Source organism: Sus scrofa, chromosome 3, assembly GCF_000003025.6.
Source record: "Sus scrofa isolate TJ Tabasco breed Duroc chromosome 3, Sscrofa11.1, whole genome shotgun sequence".
Lineage (NCBI taxonomy): Eukaryota > Metazoa > Chordata > Mammalia > Artiodactyla > Suidae > Sus > Sus scrofa.
In genome coordinates, this window is record NC_010445.4 from 117569038 (window position 1) to 117582520 (window position 13483).

A 13483-nucleotide genomic window follows, 5' to 3' on the forward strand; every position below is an offset into this window, starting at 1 on the left:
CATGGAGTCCTTTCAAGTTACAGTTGACTCACTAGTCTCTGAGTTGGGCAGAAAGCAACCGCAGGTGCCACAAGGCTGTTGTCCTGCTTGTCAAAGAGACTTCCTCAGGGGGGGTTTTTTTGGCCTTGCTTTCCTTCATCGACCCTTTATGTCCCGCTGTAGCTTGGACCGGGGTGAGGACTCCCAGACTAACCTTCCCAGTGTCCCGGTATCTTCAAGCCCTGGAGCAGAGGAACAGACCTGACAGACACAAGCGCATGTCTGAATTTCAAATTTCCAGATTTCTCAACACTGTTTCATACTCTGAGGAAGTGCTGAACAACTTGCATAATGACTGTTCCAGACACTGTTTCCTGGATATAATTTAAAGGATTCTTGGTGGTGAGACTAGGGAGTGGTTTGGGGGGAACCTGAAGTTATTAGCCCTGTTGGTAATTAATGCCTGCAGACAGCTTATACTTCCAACAGTATTTCAAGGAGAAGCTGTAGGTAGCAGGGTGGTTGCTGAGAAATTCTGAGAAAATTTTTTTTCCACAACTGGCCAGAACAGTCACCCACTGGGTGTGAAGTTGCAGCATTTTAAGGGCTCTAGAGAGACTGGCACCAGGAGGAAAGAACCGGGCAACAGCCAGGCTCTCCTATTCTCCAGGAAACCAAAAGGAACTTCATACTCTGCTAAGAGCCCTGGAAAAATGAATTTTGATTGTGAGGCCCTCGTGTGCCCAGAAATAGTTGTAGTGAGCAAAACTAGGAGAATGGGAAGAGTAAATTAAGTGAGAAATGGTTGAGCCACAGGTCCTTTTCAGCATTCAAAGCTAAAACATCAGGTGACAGCCAGAAGAACCACTATGAAGTGATTCAGAATAAGTCTGCAACTCAAGGTTGAGCTGTTAGTAATTGACTCTCTGGGGTACTCCATTAAAATTTTCCTCTTTAAAGTGTTTTTTAACTAACCGTCTCTTTAAATATTGGTTACATCATAAGGTTCGTGTAACAAAGGCTCGTGTTTTTAAAAGAGCAATCTCACCTGTCCAGATTTCAGATAATGGACTTAACGATCCAAAGCGTCAAATATCCACCGAGCCCCAACGCGTATTTCCCATCTCCTCCTCCCACCTCTCTTGATCCCCTCCATCCTCTCTCCATCATTGCAGCCGGGCGTGAGTTTCCTACCATAGAGACTTCATCCTGTCACTTCATTGTGAGAAGTCTCTTCTTAGCTCCTGTGGACGTCAGAACAAGGTCCAGCCTCCTCAGCGTGGCACAGGCTGTTCATGACTTCATCTCTCCCCGCCTCTCCAGTCTTACTTCCCACCACCCTGTGCTCCAGCCATTTTTAATTCCTTCTCATTCCCAAGCGTGCCGCCCTCCCTCATATGTATTACTTGCTTGCTACGCTCCCCACAGTTGCTCCCCCGACTTGAAGATTCAGTTTGGGCCTCAGCGACCCGGGCACCTTTCCTGCCCACGGCTCCCACCAGATGCCCTTATCCAGGCTAATTGCTGTGTACGCAGTGCTTCCAGTCCTCCCTCCTCTAAAGACTCTCTCACTTCTAGGTTCCTAATACAGAGTAGATGCTCAGTTAGTACTTGCTGAACAGATTAAGGAGTAAGTGTTTGAATGAGATTTTTTTTTGTAGAAATTACCCATATGTACCCTTCTGAATAAGATTTTGTTTTTGTTGCCTATTTTTTTAAGAAATACGGAAGTAGAACATAGTTTTTCGGTGAAAACAGAATCTTCGAGCTAGATGTAGAGTATGTATGTTTACATACTTATAAAGGTGTGTATGTACACATAAACATATCCATATGTACATATGCACATACACCTATCTGTGCACATAGCTTATGTACATGTATACACAAATGTGTGCATGTGTACACTCTTGCATGCATGTGTGTGTGTGTGTGTAAACATATATGCATTCGTGTGTACACATGAACGTGTGTGTATCAGGCTAGTACAGATCAGTATGCAGTAAGGGTCTTAGTAATGTCTCAAAGGAATTTCCTTCTCCATCCAGCCTGCCTGCTGTCACCCGAGTATGACTGGGACCCCTCCCCACAGAATCAGCACACTCACCTGCTCCATGGAGCCTATTTGTAGAAAGTCATGGACACTCTCAGGGGTCTAATCACTCCTCATCTGCTACATCGAGAAGCCCGAGTCTATCTGACTCATCTTTGCCATCCATCCAGCGAACATGTCCCACATGCCTACCACGTAGCTGTACGAAAACCACTAAGTGCATAACGCCTGGTTCCGAGTCACTCTGCGATTATGTCTCAGTCCGACTTCCTTGCCCTCGTCTACTCTCTCCACAGTGTCTCTCCCACCCTCAACATCCGCGACATGCCTGGCAAGTGCTTGTGGCGAATCATGCGTGAAGTATCACACAAGGCTCTCCCCGCATGGGTTTCTTTCCATCACATGCCGAGATTCAGGCTCACAGACCACGAAGGCCTGCTGTCTGGAGAGAGCTGCTCTCTGGAGGGAGCTTGGACCTGGTTTCCAGGGCCACGTGCAGGGGCTGTTTTCAAAGCATTGCAGGTTCCTGGTGTCATATCGGTGCTGCGAGGGGGAAGTGTTTTCTAACAAAACGTTTTTCTCTTGTCTTCTAGCTTACATTTTACTATGGTACCAAGGATGCCTGGTGTCCAAAAGAGTACTATGAGGACATGAAGAGAGATTTTCCAGAGGGAGATATTCGACTCTGTGAGAAAATGATGCCTCACGCTTTTGTCCTCCATTTCCACCGGGAAATGGCCGCCATGGTAGCTGCCTGGCTGAAGGATGATCTGTCCAAAGTGCAGCACTGACGCCCAGGAGCAAGCCCCGACAGCTAGCACATGCAGGCAGTGGGTGTACTGCCCCTTGGTAGTACGGGGTGGACTTAGCAGATAATCGTTTATTTTAATGTTTGATATTAGAAGAGAAAAAAGTGAGAACCTCTTGGCTCATCCACTGTCAGCTCCCAGCTCTCCACGCTGCAGGCTGAAGTAAATAAACACAGGTGATGAAATATTCCAGAGGGTTAATAACACATTTTCCAAGACTCAGGGAACACCGCGATCTAAACAAGGGCTCTTACGTTTGCATGAGATGCCCACTGGCACCATATAGTTTATTTGGTAGGCAGGATCCTTTAAGATAAAAGGAAATTTAAATTTAGTTGGTTTTAATTGGGTTACAATGTAAAATAGGCTCTTCTAGAGGAAATTACGAAAGACCTACTACAAAATGTAAAAGAGACCAATGAGAGTTAAATGTGTAGTCGCACATTTAACAGGAGAAGGGTGCTCTCAAGTTCCAGTAGCAGGAAGAGGAGAGTGGATGTGGGCAGTGGACCCAGGTCTCCCTTAAGGACAGAAGGGAGATCGTCAGAATCAGATTGGACACCAGGACATCCTGCATGCCGCACCTGTTCCAGACCCCCAGGTTAGCCTTTGGTCTGGCCCCCAAGGGCACAAGCCCAAGCAGAGCCAATGGCAGGGGAAGCCCTGCTTGTCTCCTTCCCTGTGGAATGTCACTTCCTCATCTACCTGCATTAGAGGATCGAGTCCGGCAGACATTCCTCCCATCAGCTAAGAAGGATGAATAATTATCGAAGGGTCCTAACTACTCCTCCCTCCACAGACAGTCAGCAACCTCTGGTTCTGAGCTCCCTGCAGGCTCCTGGGAGCCAGGATGGAGGCACCGGACTGTCCCACATCAGCCCTGTACCTGCCACATGCAAGTGCCCGTTCTGGTGGTTTTTACAGTCCGACTCCACTGAGACCGAGCAGTGAGCCAAGTACTGTATAGGCATTGAGGATAGATTGTTAGCTACATTATGATTCTTTTCTTCTGAAAATCTTCTAGGAAGTAATTTTTGAAAGGGCATCTTTAAATTGCTGAATAGAGAATTACCATAAATGAGTTCTCCATTTCTGCATTAGCTTTGTTAGTTGGAAAGAAATTATTGTACTAATGAACCAAAACAAGCTCTTAAGTGACGTGAATTCAACCTCCTCTGGATGCCTTGAGGTCCAGCAAAGAAGAAGCTTGTTCCCCAGCCTAGAGTGGGCTGACAATATTGCTTCCTTCCCTAAATCGACTCAATCCTGGGAACTTAGGGGCCAATAAATCCCTCTGACTGCAGAGCCAGTTGATAATAGAAACATTCCATTTTCTCCCAGGGGAAATCCCTCACGATGTTATCATTCCTTAAAGACCTAGGATGCTGTCCTTCCTCTCAAAACCTAAAGGCCCCTGAAGAAATATTCAGCTCTGATGTGCTGCCAACCCTGTGGTGAGTGGCGAATGAGTTACGATCCTTTAGCATGGCTTCTGCATCGGAGCAAAGGACTTTCAGAGGAGAGGAGCCAAGCTCCAGGCAGGGAGTGCTCTTGGCCCCAGAAAGGAACTGATAGATGCATAAGCCTTTGGCACAAAGCTGCAAAGTCCTTACTGGCATCTGAGTGAGGAATCTTCTAGAAATCTGACGTTGGAAGCATGGCTCTGAAGTGCCTTGCATACAGGAGATGCTCAAATACCAACCTGAAGCACGTACTGGGTAAATGATGCTACTGAAATAAAATATAACACCCCCAGCTTTTTTTTTTTTTTTAGTGTTATTATATAACATCACTGCATATTTCAAGTCCACATGTATGAAATTATATCTGATAAACCAAAGTATACCAGAGCTTAAAAAATGATAAGTAAAGTGATAAAGTAAAAGATACGGGCTCTTATTTCCTGTTTATCATCTCAGCACCAAATGAATTTTTGAAATGTTTTCCCCACACTTTATGACCTTGCCTGGCCTGATCTCTGTAGGTTGGGAGAGGGAGGGGGCAGGTACAATCTTAGCATTCTCCTGAATTAGACTTGGGTCAAAGTCTCTCTGTTAAATTGAAAAGTCACCTTCTCAATGCTTTTAGAGAAGGATGAATCAGATTTCAGGAGATTGAAGTTCATTTTATTTTATTAGGAATTAAACAAAAATGTTTCCATGCATATGTACGAGGTGATAAGATATATAAGCTCTGGAAGCCTTTTCAATTGTGTGGTTTTTAGACAACTTCATCTAATTTCTCTGTGCTCACTGTCATTATTTATAAGATCGGATTAATAATAATATGTACTTCATACTATTGGAAGAATTCAATGGAATGATAAAATGAAAGCATTTGGTGCAATGCCTGACCAAGAGTATCTTCTCAATAAAGACTGGCTGTACTAACAAGTGTTACTATTAAACATCATCATTCCGTCCTGGTGCAGTGGAGACATATCCAACTAGGGACTGTGAGGTGGCGGGTTCGATCCCTGGCGTTGCTCAGTGGGTTAAGGATCCAGTGTTGCCATGAGCTGTGGTGCTGTGGTTGTGGCGTAGGCCGGTGGCTACAGTTCCGACTAGACCCCTAGCCCAGGAACCTCCATGTGCCACTGGTGCGGCCCTAAAAGGACAAAAGAAAAAAAAATCATCATAACAAAAAAGTGAACGAAAGCCTAAAGCTGCTAAGGAGTGGATGAAGTCCAATTTCCAAAAGCATTTCTGCCTGTATATTCCAGTCGGCCACTCAGATGGTCCTTTGCAAAGACAGTCATTTCCTCTGGGGCTACCTAGTGTTGAGTGAAAGGCCTAAGCCGGAATCGTGACCGCTGCCTGCGTTGTCCCCAGCCTGCTCTGGGCCATGCAGGAGGACCTCCAGAGGTGGCGTTCGTGCAAGATGTCCGAGACAGCGGCCCTCTCACCATCAGCCTCTCCAGTGGCCTCCAAAGGCTGGATTTTTCTTCATCCTATAGTGCATTAAAATGTAACTCCAGGTTTGAAGAGACACAGCTTGATGCGGCACCTGATTCTGGATTAGCTGGTTTTATTATAAAAAACATTGCTGAAACAACTTGCAAAACATCACTGAAGGGGATGTGAGGAATAGCAGGAAGGAAATCAGTGTTAATTTTCTTCCTTTTTTTTTTTCTTTGCTTTTTAGGGCCGCACTTATGGCATATGGAAGTTCCCGGGCTAGAGGTCAAATTGGAGCTGCAGCTGCCGGCCTACACCACAGCCACAGCAATGCCGGATCCTTAACCCACTGAGTGAGGCCAGGGATAGAACCTCCATCCTCATGGATACTAGTCAGGTTCGTTACCACTGAGCCACAGTGGGAGCTCCCAGTGTTAATTTTCTGATTTCATTGGTCGTACTGTGGATAAATGGAGAGTGTCCTTATTTGTACTGAAGACACATTGAAGCCTCTGGGATCCATGGGACATGTCAGTTTACCCTTAAATGGTTCAGAGGGAAAGGCTGTTCTTTGTACTTGCAACTTTTTTGTAAGTTTGAGATGATTTTGAAATTTATAAGAATAATTATTAAAACAAACACCACCATGTTCTGTCCTTCTGCATCTTTTCCAGAAAGTGAATTGCCTCTTCTAGGAAGTAAATGAAGCTAGGAGTTCAAATCCTGGATCTGTCTGTTATTTGGTTGACGCTGTTCAGAGGCCTAACCTCCCAGAGCATCCACCCCCCGCCCCCGGCCCTCATCTATGAAAGTACTTGCTTTAACTTTTGGACTTTGGGAGGGTCTTTGTGTGTCTTTAATGGGATCAAATAAGGTCTTACATATGGCATTTAGCACTCTGTCTATCTTATGGTGGGTGCTTTATTAAATGGTACCTAAAGGAGAAGGATGGCAGACTTGTCCCTTGCTTTCTCTTCACAGTGGAGGACCCATGGGTACCCGGGTTCTGCACTGTTTCACCCAGCCTGAAACTGGTTCCTGTTGGTAAAGGAAGGGGAAACTTGCTCACCGGAAGCAGTTCTCTGACCCCAGCCATGCAGGCCTCCCACACACAGCCCAGGATACTCGGGCATCTCCTGGAGGAGCTTAGAGTCATTTAGAAAAGATGGAGGAAGCCAAGCATTTCTCTCTCTCTCTCTCTGTTCCATTTTTTAATGACGTATCGTTGCTTTGCAATGCTGTGATAATTTCTGCTGTACAGCAAGGTGATTCAATTATACATGTACACACATCCATTCTTTTTCAGATTCTTTTCCCATGTAGATTATCACAGAATATTGGGTAGAGTTCCCTGTGCTGTACAGCAGGGCCCTGCCGGCCATTTCTTAACACAAGATCCATCATCTTTATCCCCGGCCTTCTCTTGCCCAAGAGAAGAGGACATACTTGGGCTGCTCCTTCCCTTGGGGGTAGGGCTACTAAGAGGGCCCAGTGAACAAATATAACTCTGAGGCTGATGCCCTCCTGCAGGAATGCTGAGGAGAAAAGATTTCCCTTCCCGTGAGGCTGAGATTCCTGCCTCTACCCCCCAGGAAATGGTGAGTGATGATGTGGGCCCAGGTAGGAGCTAGTGTGGGACATGGGTCTGACCTCTTCCGGCAGAGTGGAGGCATCTCGAGAGCAAACCAGGTAAGAGCCAGAGAAGGGGCTTGGGTTGCTATCGTTCTGAGAAGAGAAAAAGGGAGGAGGAGGCTGCTCCTGGTGCCAGGAGGACAGGCAGAAGTTGGGTGGTTTTGGAAGAGAAGAGAGCAAAATCCAGAGTAAGGACGATGTGCTGCTCACCCCTCGTGTTCACGGGTCGCCCTCAGGCCTCACGGTCCTGTGTGTCACGATGATACTCACATTACAAGTTACCCACAGGTGCCAAGTGGGTCCCTGCTCGAGACATCACAGCTACTGAGTGACAGCTGGATTCAAGCTCCAAGCTCAGGCCTCTACTCCAGAGCCGTGGTGTCACCCTTTCTTCCCACAGCATCCTGCTGCCTCCTGGAGGCAGCAGGGGGCAGCCTAGCTGGAGAGGAGGCTTGGGGAAGGGGGTCACAGCGAGGGCAGATGAGGGCCAGGCTGGCAGAGGAGTGAAGAACTAGATACTTACAACGCAGCACAACAATGGAGGAAAAATTTATGTATACATGTATGTGTAACTGGGTTCCCATAAAAAAAGGAAAAAGCAAAGAGTGGAGAGCTGTTAACTGAGAGGGGCTAAAAGAATGAAAGCGGAAACAGAGGGCTTTGGGTGGGGTGCATCGGGCAGTGGACTTCGGGGGGAGAAAGCAAGTGTGTGGGGTCAGGGCCGGGCTGAGCCCCACCCGACCTTGACAGCTCTGCCGCCGCCACCTGGTGCCTCAGACGCGGTCCCTTCTGTCTGCTCCTCTGAACACGTGCTGTGCCCTGAACCTTCGGGGTCAACTGCTCCAGCTATGAGAGTGCCTGTGCCTCTACGCCACTCCCTGGAGGCTTGGCCCAAACCACCAGCTGCTTCTGCCTCCCGGAGCAGTCCCTCTGTCCCCGTCTCCCTCCCTCGAGGCCCTCCGGTCACGTCTCTATTGTACTTCCGTTAGTGCAGGAGTTAGATTTTTACCCTTCCTGCCCCACCATCACCACTCCTTCCTTTCTTAAAAGGAGGGTCCTAGGAGATGGGATTTGTATCTCAGTTGTCCCTGTATTCTCAGGCCTCACAGAATGTTCAATACATCTTACAACCTAAATGAAGAGTTGCTGGCACACCTGATAGTAAGCTCTCGAGAAAGGCAGTTCCCTGAGTTGGTCAGACGACCAAGGAGTCACGCTGCTGGGACTCCGTGTCCCTCAAAATGGGATGAGTGAATGGAAGTGGGACCCAGCCTTGCTCTCTCACCCCTTGTGCATTTCCCCAGCCGGGCTGTGTCCTCCTGGGTCAGGCAGATTCCAGGTCATCGACTGGCCACTTTCTGGCACTAGCAGGGCCACTGCACGTCAAGGCCCATTCTTCCTGTCACCTCCGACTGCAACTATTACTCCCATTCTTCTACGATTAGAAAACCTCTGGAGTTTGGGTATTAGCAGCTACCAAGTATGTGGTTATTATTGCTGAGCACTGGCCCCATGCAGCACCCCAAGTGGGAATTACAGCAACAATACCTGAGCCCCCGCTCGGGGACAGCAGAGCGTTTTCATTTTGTATTGCATTCCTCAGACATTCTGGCAGAGGGGCCTGTGCTGACCTCCCCACGCTGGGAAAGCCTTCCTTGCTGGGTAAGTCTATGGGAAAATTCCTCTTCCCTGGGATGGGAATGTGACCCTGTGACTGGGTGTCCATGACAGCCAGGGGTGCAGGTGCACCTGTGGGGCCTCCCTCCCTCACAGAGGGGCCAGGATCCCGCCTCTGCAAATCCACCCTGCTCCGGCTCCGCACAACATCTGGGCTTCCTCCCGCTGGCCGAGGCTGGAGGGCCACGCACCTGCATGCGATTAGGACTCAGCAGACACCCCCAGCCTCATGGTTGGTGGCTACACACTGGTGACACGTCACAACAAATTTCTCCCCAGATCACTCTTCCTCCTGAGCAGAAAAGCGAAGGCTTTCCAGGGGCACAGGAGCCCAAGGCATCCATCACCAGATCAGTGGGGCAGTGGCTGGCAGCATCTCTGCCTTGACCTGCCTTGACATGAGCAGCAGTGGGGCATTCCAGGGCAGACCTGGGCCAGGGGGAGCTGTGGAATCAATATTCACCCCCTTTTGGCATCAGTCATTGCAGGACCCTTAGACCGTCTCTCATCCGTGTTTGGGAAAAAGGATAAAGTTTGAAATGCTCTCCATGACTTTCCTTTCTCCCTGTAACTAGGCTTTCTCACTGAACGTGTACTCCTCGAACTGCAGAATGCTTGGGCAGGTCCAATGGAGAGTGAAAATAAGAAAATGAAGACCTGACCGAGGATTGTTATGAGCAAAGCAACGCAAGACTACATTTTTCAATGGCAGGACCATAAAGCTTATACCTTTACCACAGCCTACCAAATGAGTTCGTTGAAAGATGAGCCTATTTTTCTTCCAAAGAGACTCCTTTATATGGTAGTAATGAAAGTAAGAAACAAACAAAAAAAAAAAAACAGTAGGCTTTCTTGATTTACCTTTTACCAGAGAAAGACGCATGACCACAGGGACAGGCATTCACCCTCCAGAAGAACAGTGGATTGCAGTGGATGTGTCATTCATGAAAACAAATCCTTGTCATCGTCCCGCAAGTACTGCTCCATCACTAATCCTCTCCCAGAAATACTTGGGAACAGATGAAATAGCTGTCTTCTTCATCTATAGGAAACGTCAGGCGTGAGAGCCATAGAAGGCTGTGTGCTCGGTCCTCCCCTGCCTGGTCCAGGGGAGATGCTGAAGAAGCCAAGACAGCATCACTGAGCAGCGATCTTTGTACTTGTCTGAAAGAGCGCTGAGAAAAAGTGCTCTGTCAAATTTGCTGTAGGACTTTGTTGGTTTCCCTAAAATATGCAACCGGCCTCGCAGAGGAACCTGCCGTAGTCAGGCTCATGCCTTTGGAATTCAGAGGCACAACTGTGCAGCCTGCAGAGTGGCGGCGCTCCTGCTTTCTGCAGGAGGGGGATCCTGCAGCAGCAGCCTGGTGTCTGAAAGCAGAAAACATCTCCACTCACGCTGTATTTGGAAGGACAGCGGTCACTCACCGCACATGCCAGTGCTCGTTTTCCAAAGAGAAAATGTTTTCCGCTACATTTTGGTCTCTTCTCCCCTAAACCTGCTTGATTCTTCCACCTGCCTGTGCAGTGGCTTCATACAATGTGGGGCAGCTCACTGTGTCCTGTGCAGTGTCCACCAGTCGCAAAGACCCGAGGGGAAGCAGCCCCATTCCCAGGCCCCCCCCCATCCTCGAACATGACTCCATCTTAGAGTCTGGGGTGTTTCCAGCGGGAATGGTCAGCTATGCGCCCAGAACCCCACCCCACCCCAGTTTCACTGCAGGCACTCCTAAGACCTCGGTGGTTGATCCCTGTTCTTAGTATTGAGGAGTGGGTGTAGACTGACATGGGAAGGCTGAATAACAACAGGTCAAAAAGCGGTTCTCTACTTAGAATAGATTTACAAGGAGATCCTGCTGAATAGCATTGAGAACTTTGTGTAGATACTCATGTTGCAACAGAAGAAAGGGTGGGGGAAAAAATGTAATTGTAATGTATACATGTAAGGATAACCTGACCCCCTTGCTGTACAGTGGGAAAATAAAAAAAATTATAAAAAAAAAAAAAGCGGTCCTCTAAAGAGCAGTCAGGAGCAGTTTTATCAATAAAATATTTAATCAGCTTATCTGTACAAAATATTAAAATGGTTAATGAAGAGTACACAGGCATGTTTAACAAATATACACTGCTATATAACTGTCAAGAAAAATAGAGATTGCTGTTTTACACTTCATTTACATTTCAATATGTACAATCTATTTAAATTTGAGAAGACATATACACAGTGGATTTGTACCTACCCTTGAAGAATTCCCTGCTAGCTGGCCGGGCACAGGGGCAACGTTCACGACATCAGCTCGTGCTGCCCACATGGCCAGGCTGGGCAGCCAGGAGACGGCACCATCTCCAGCCCCCCAGCCTCGGAGTTCTGCCCTGGCCGAACCAGAGCTGGAAAACAGGGGACAAAGGAGATTTCAGCTTGTGTTCAAAGTTCTAAAACCTCATCCCCTTCCCCATCTCACTCCCAAGTCAAGCCGAGAAACACTAAATGTCACCGTAAAATGAAAGGGACTTCTATCCATTCCCCCCAGGTTAATTAACTCTGTCCTTAGCTGCTGAGGGAATCTGTGTTATTGAGCTGCGATGCCATCACTGTCATTTTGAAGTTTCGCCCATTGCCTTACAAGCACGGCATTGGGGTCGGAGTGCTTGTGTTTGTTGGTGGCTCGGTGTCCACCACGTCAGATGCCACCGCCCACCCCCGCTGCCCATCCAGGACCTGCTCAAACAGCACCGCACATAAGCTAGTGCAGCAGTTCTGCAGAAACCTTCACACAGAGAGGAGCTGCTTTTTTTAATATATATTTAAAACTTTTTCTTTCCAAACTTTTCCGAATCCCCTATTGTCATCTGCTGAAGGACAAGTAAAAAAATATTTTAAAAAATCCTTGTGAAAAATCCTTAACTTTTCATTTGGGGTGAAATACTTGCAGCTACAAGACCTAACATGACTCATGATTCTTTGTTGTATAAAAACATAAAAGCAGGAGTTCCCATGGTGGCTCAGGGGAAACGAACCCAGCTAATATCCATGAGAATGCCAGTTTGATCCCTGGCCTTGTTCCAGGGGTTAAAGGATCCAGTGCTGCCACGGGCTGTGGTGTAGGTTGCAGATGCGGCTCGAGTCTGGTGTTGCTGTGGCTGTGGCCTAGGTGGGAAGGTTGGCAGATGCAGCTCCGATTCGGCCCCTAGCCTGGGGACTTCCATGTGCTGCGGGCGCGACCCTAGAAAGAAAAGAGAAGAAATGCAAAAGCTGTTCGCACTACAGCATAAAGTGAAATACCAAAACCAAAATTTGCTCCAAGGATGCTGCTGTTCCATCCGTGGTTGACGGAGGTGGAAGGTAACAGAGAAGTTCCCCTTTCCAGAGGCTCACTTCCTGGCTTGAACTTGAGCATTTCCCCGTCAAAAAAAACACGTTTTATCATAAGCTTGCTTTCTCCCTGAACTCTCATCACTTTCTTAACAGAACGCCAAATGGCTGCTGACTTTGTTCTGACCGTGACAGGTCCTGACCTGGAAATAGAAGTGGCAAAGGAATGAGCCCTGCTTATGGGTGCACCCCTTCCTCAAGCCAGCCTGCTCACCTCAAGCCAAGCTGCTGCTGCCCGAGCCATGAGGACATGTGCATCTTTTTCTGCTCTCAGCAGCCTTTAGTCACTCAGAGATAAACATGCAGACAGGGGAAAGCCTTTGACACACCTTGGCACTGCTTTTCAGACTCACTCATCCTGCTGAAAAATCTAGGCGAAGGCCACTCCGGGTGAGAGGTCTGAGAGAGGACAGGCTCATCGGAAAGAATATTCAACAGGTGCACGCTGTGTGCACCTCCAGGGAACCAGCAGCTAGAAGCTGCCCGTCCCCATCCCACAGCCCAGGGAGCCTCCTCAAGGGAAGTTCAGCCTGTGGGCCTCGGTCTGTGTTTCCCTCTAATTCAGCAGGACTCCTGTGAACAAGCCTGAGAGGTGGGAGTCTTGTCTGTGTCAGCCACGGGCACACCTTGGCCCCAGAAGCCTCAACTGAGGTTCTCGATTCTGGCAGCCCAGTGTCTGAGCAGAGTCGAGGCTGGGAACAGACCCCCTGCCCCCGCCTCTAGATGCAGTAACTGCTGGTCAGATGGAGCAGCACACAGATGAATAGGAGTGGCTGCAACGAAGACAGCCACTGGCCCACCTCCTGCCCGGCCAGATCTCCAGCCGCTGCGCCACCACACTCCTGTTCGCCAGCATCTTCAAAGACAGTGAAAAAGAAACGCAGGCGCAAAACAACTGGCCACATCTCAGGTCTGCACTGCCACGCCTCAAGGTGCCTGGGACTTGCCCGTCCCAGGGTTTTCCTTGTTCTTCTAGACAATGTATTTCACATTCCATTACTGACTTAGAAAGATGGTTAAGTTTCTTCACTGCCCTAAACTAACAGAAGGAAGTTCACCAGGCCAA

The 13483-nt window shown here is 48.3% G+C and overlaps 1 protein-coding gene across 3 annotated transcripts in view; it reads left to right on the forward strand.

The window, feature by feature from the left end:
• Nucleotides 1-6385, forward strand: part of LDAH (lipid droplet associated hydrolase) — a 111628-nt gene extending 105243 nt beyond the window's left edge. For 2 of the 3 annotated variants that reach the window (XM_005662712.3, XM_013996308.2), the window contains one exon: nucleotides 2626-5234. In XM_005662712.3, the coding sequence (XP_005662769.1) occupies nucleotides 2626-2823 (198 nt within the window). In that variant the 3' untranslated portion in view covers nucleotides 2824-5234. Of the gene's footprint in view, nucleotides 1-2625 lie in introns of all 3 variants that reach the window. The other variant, XM_005662715.3, reaches the window with a different exon arrangement.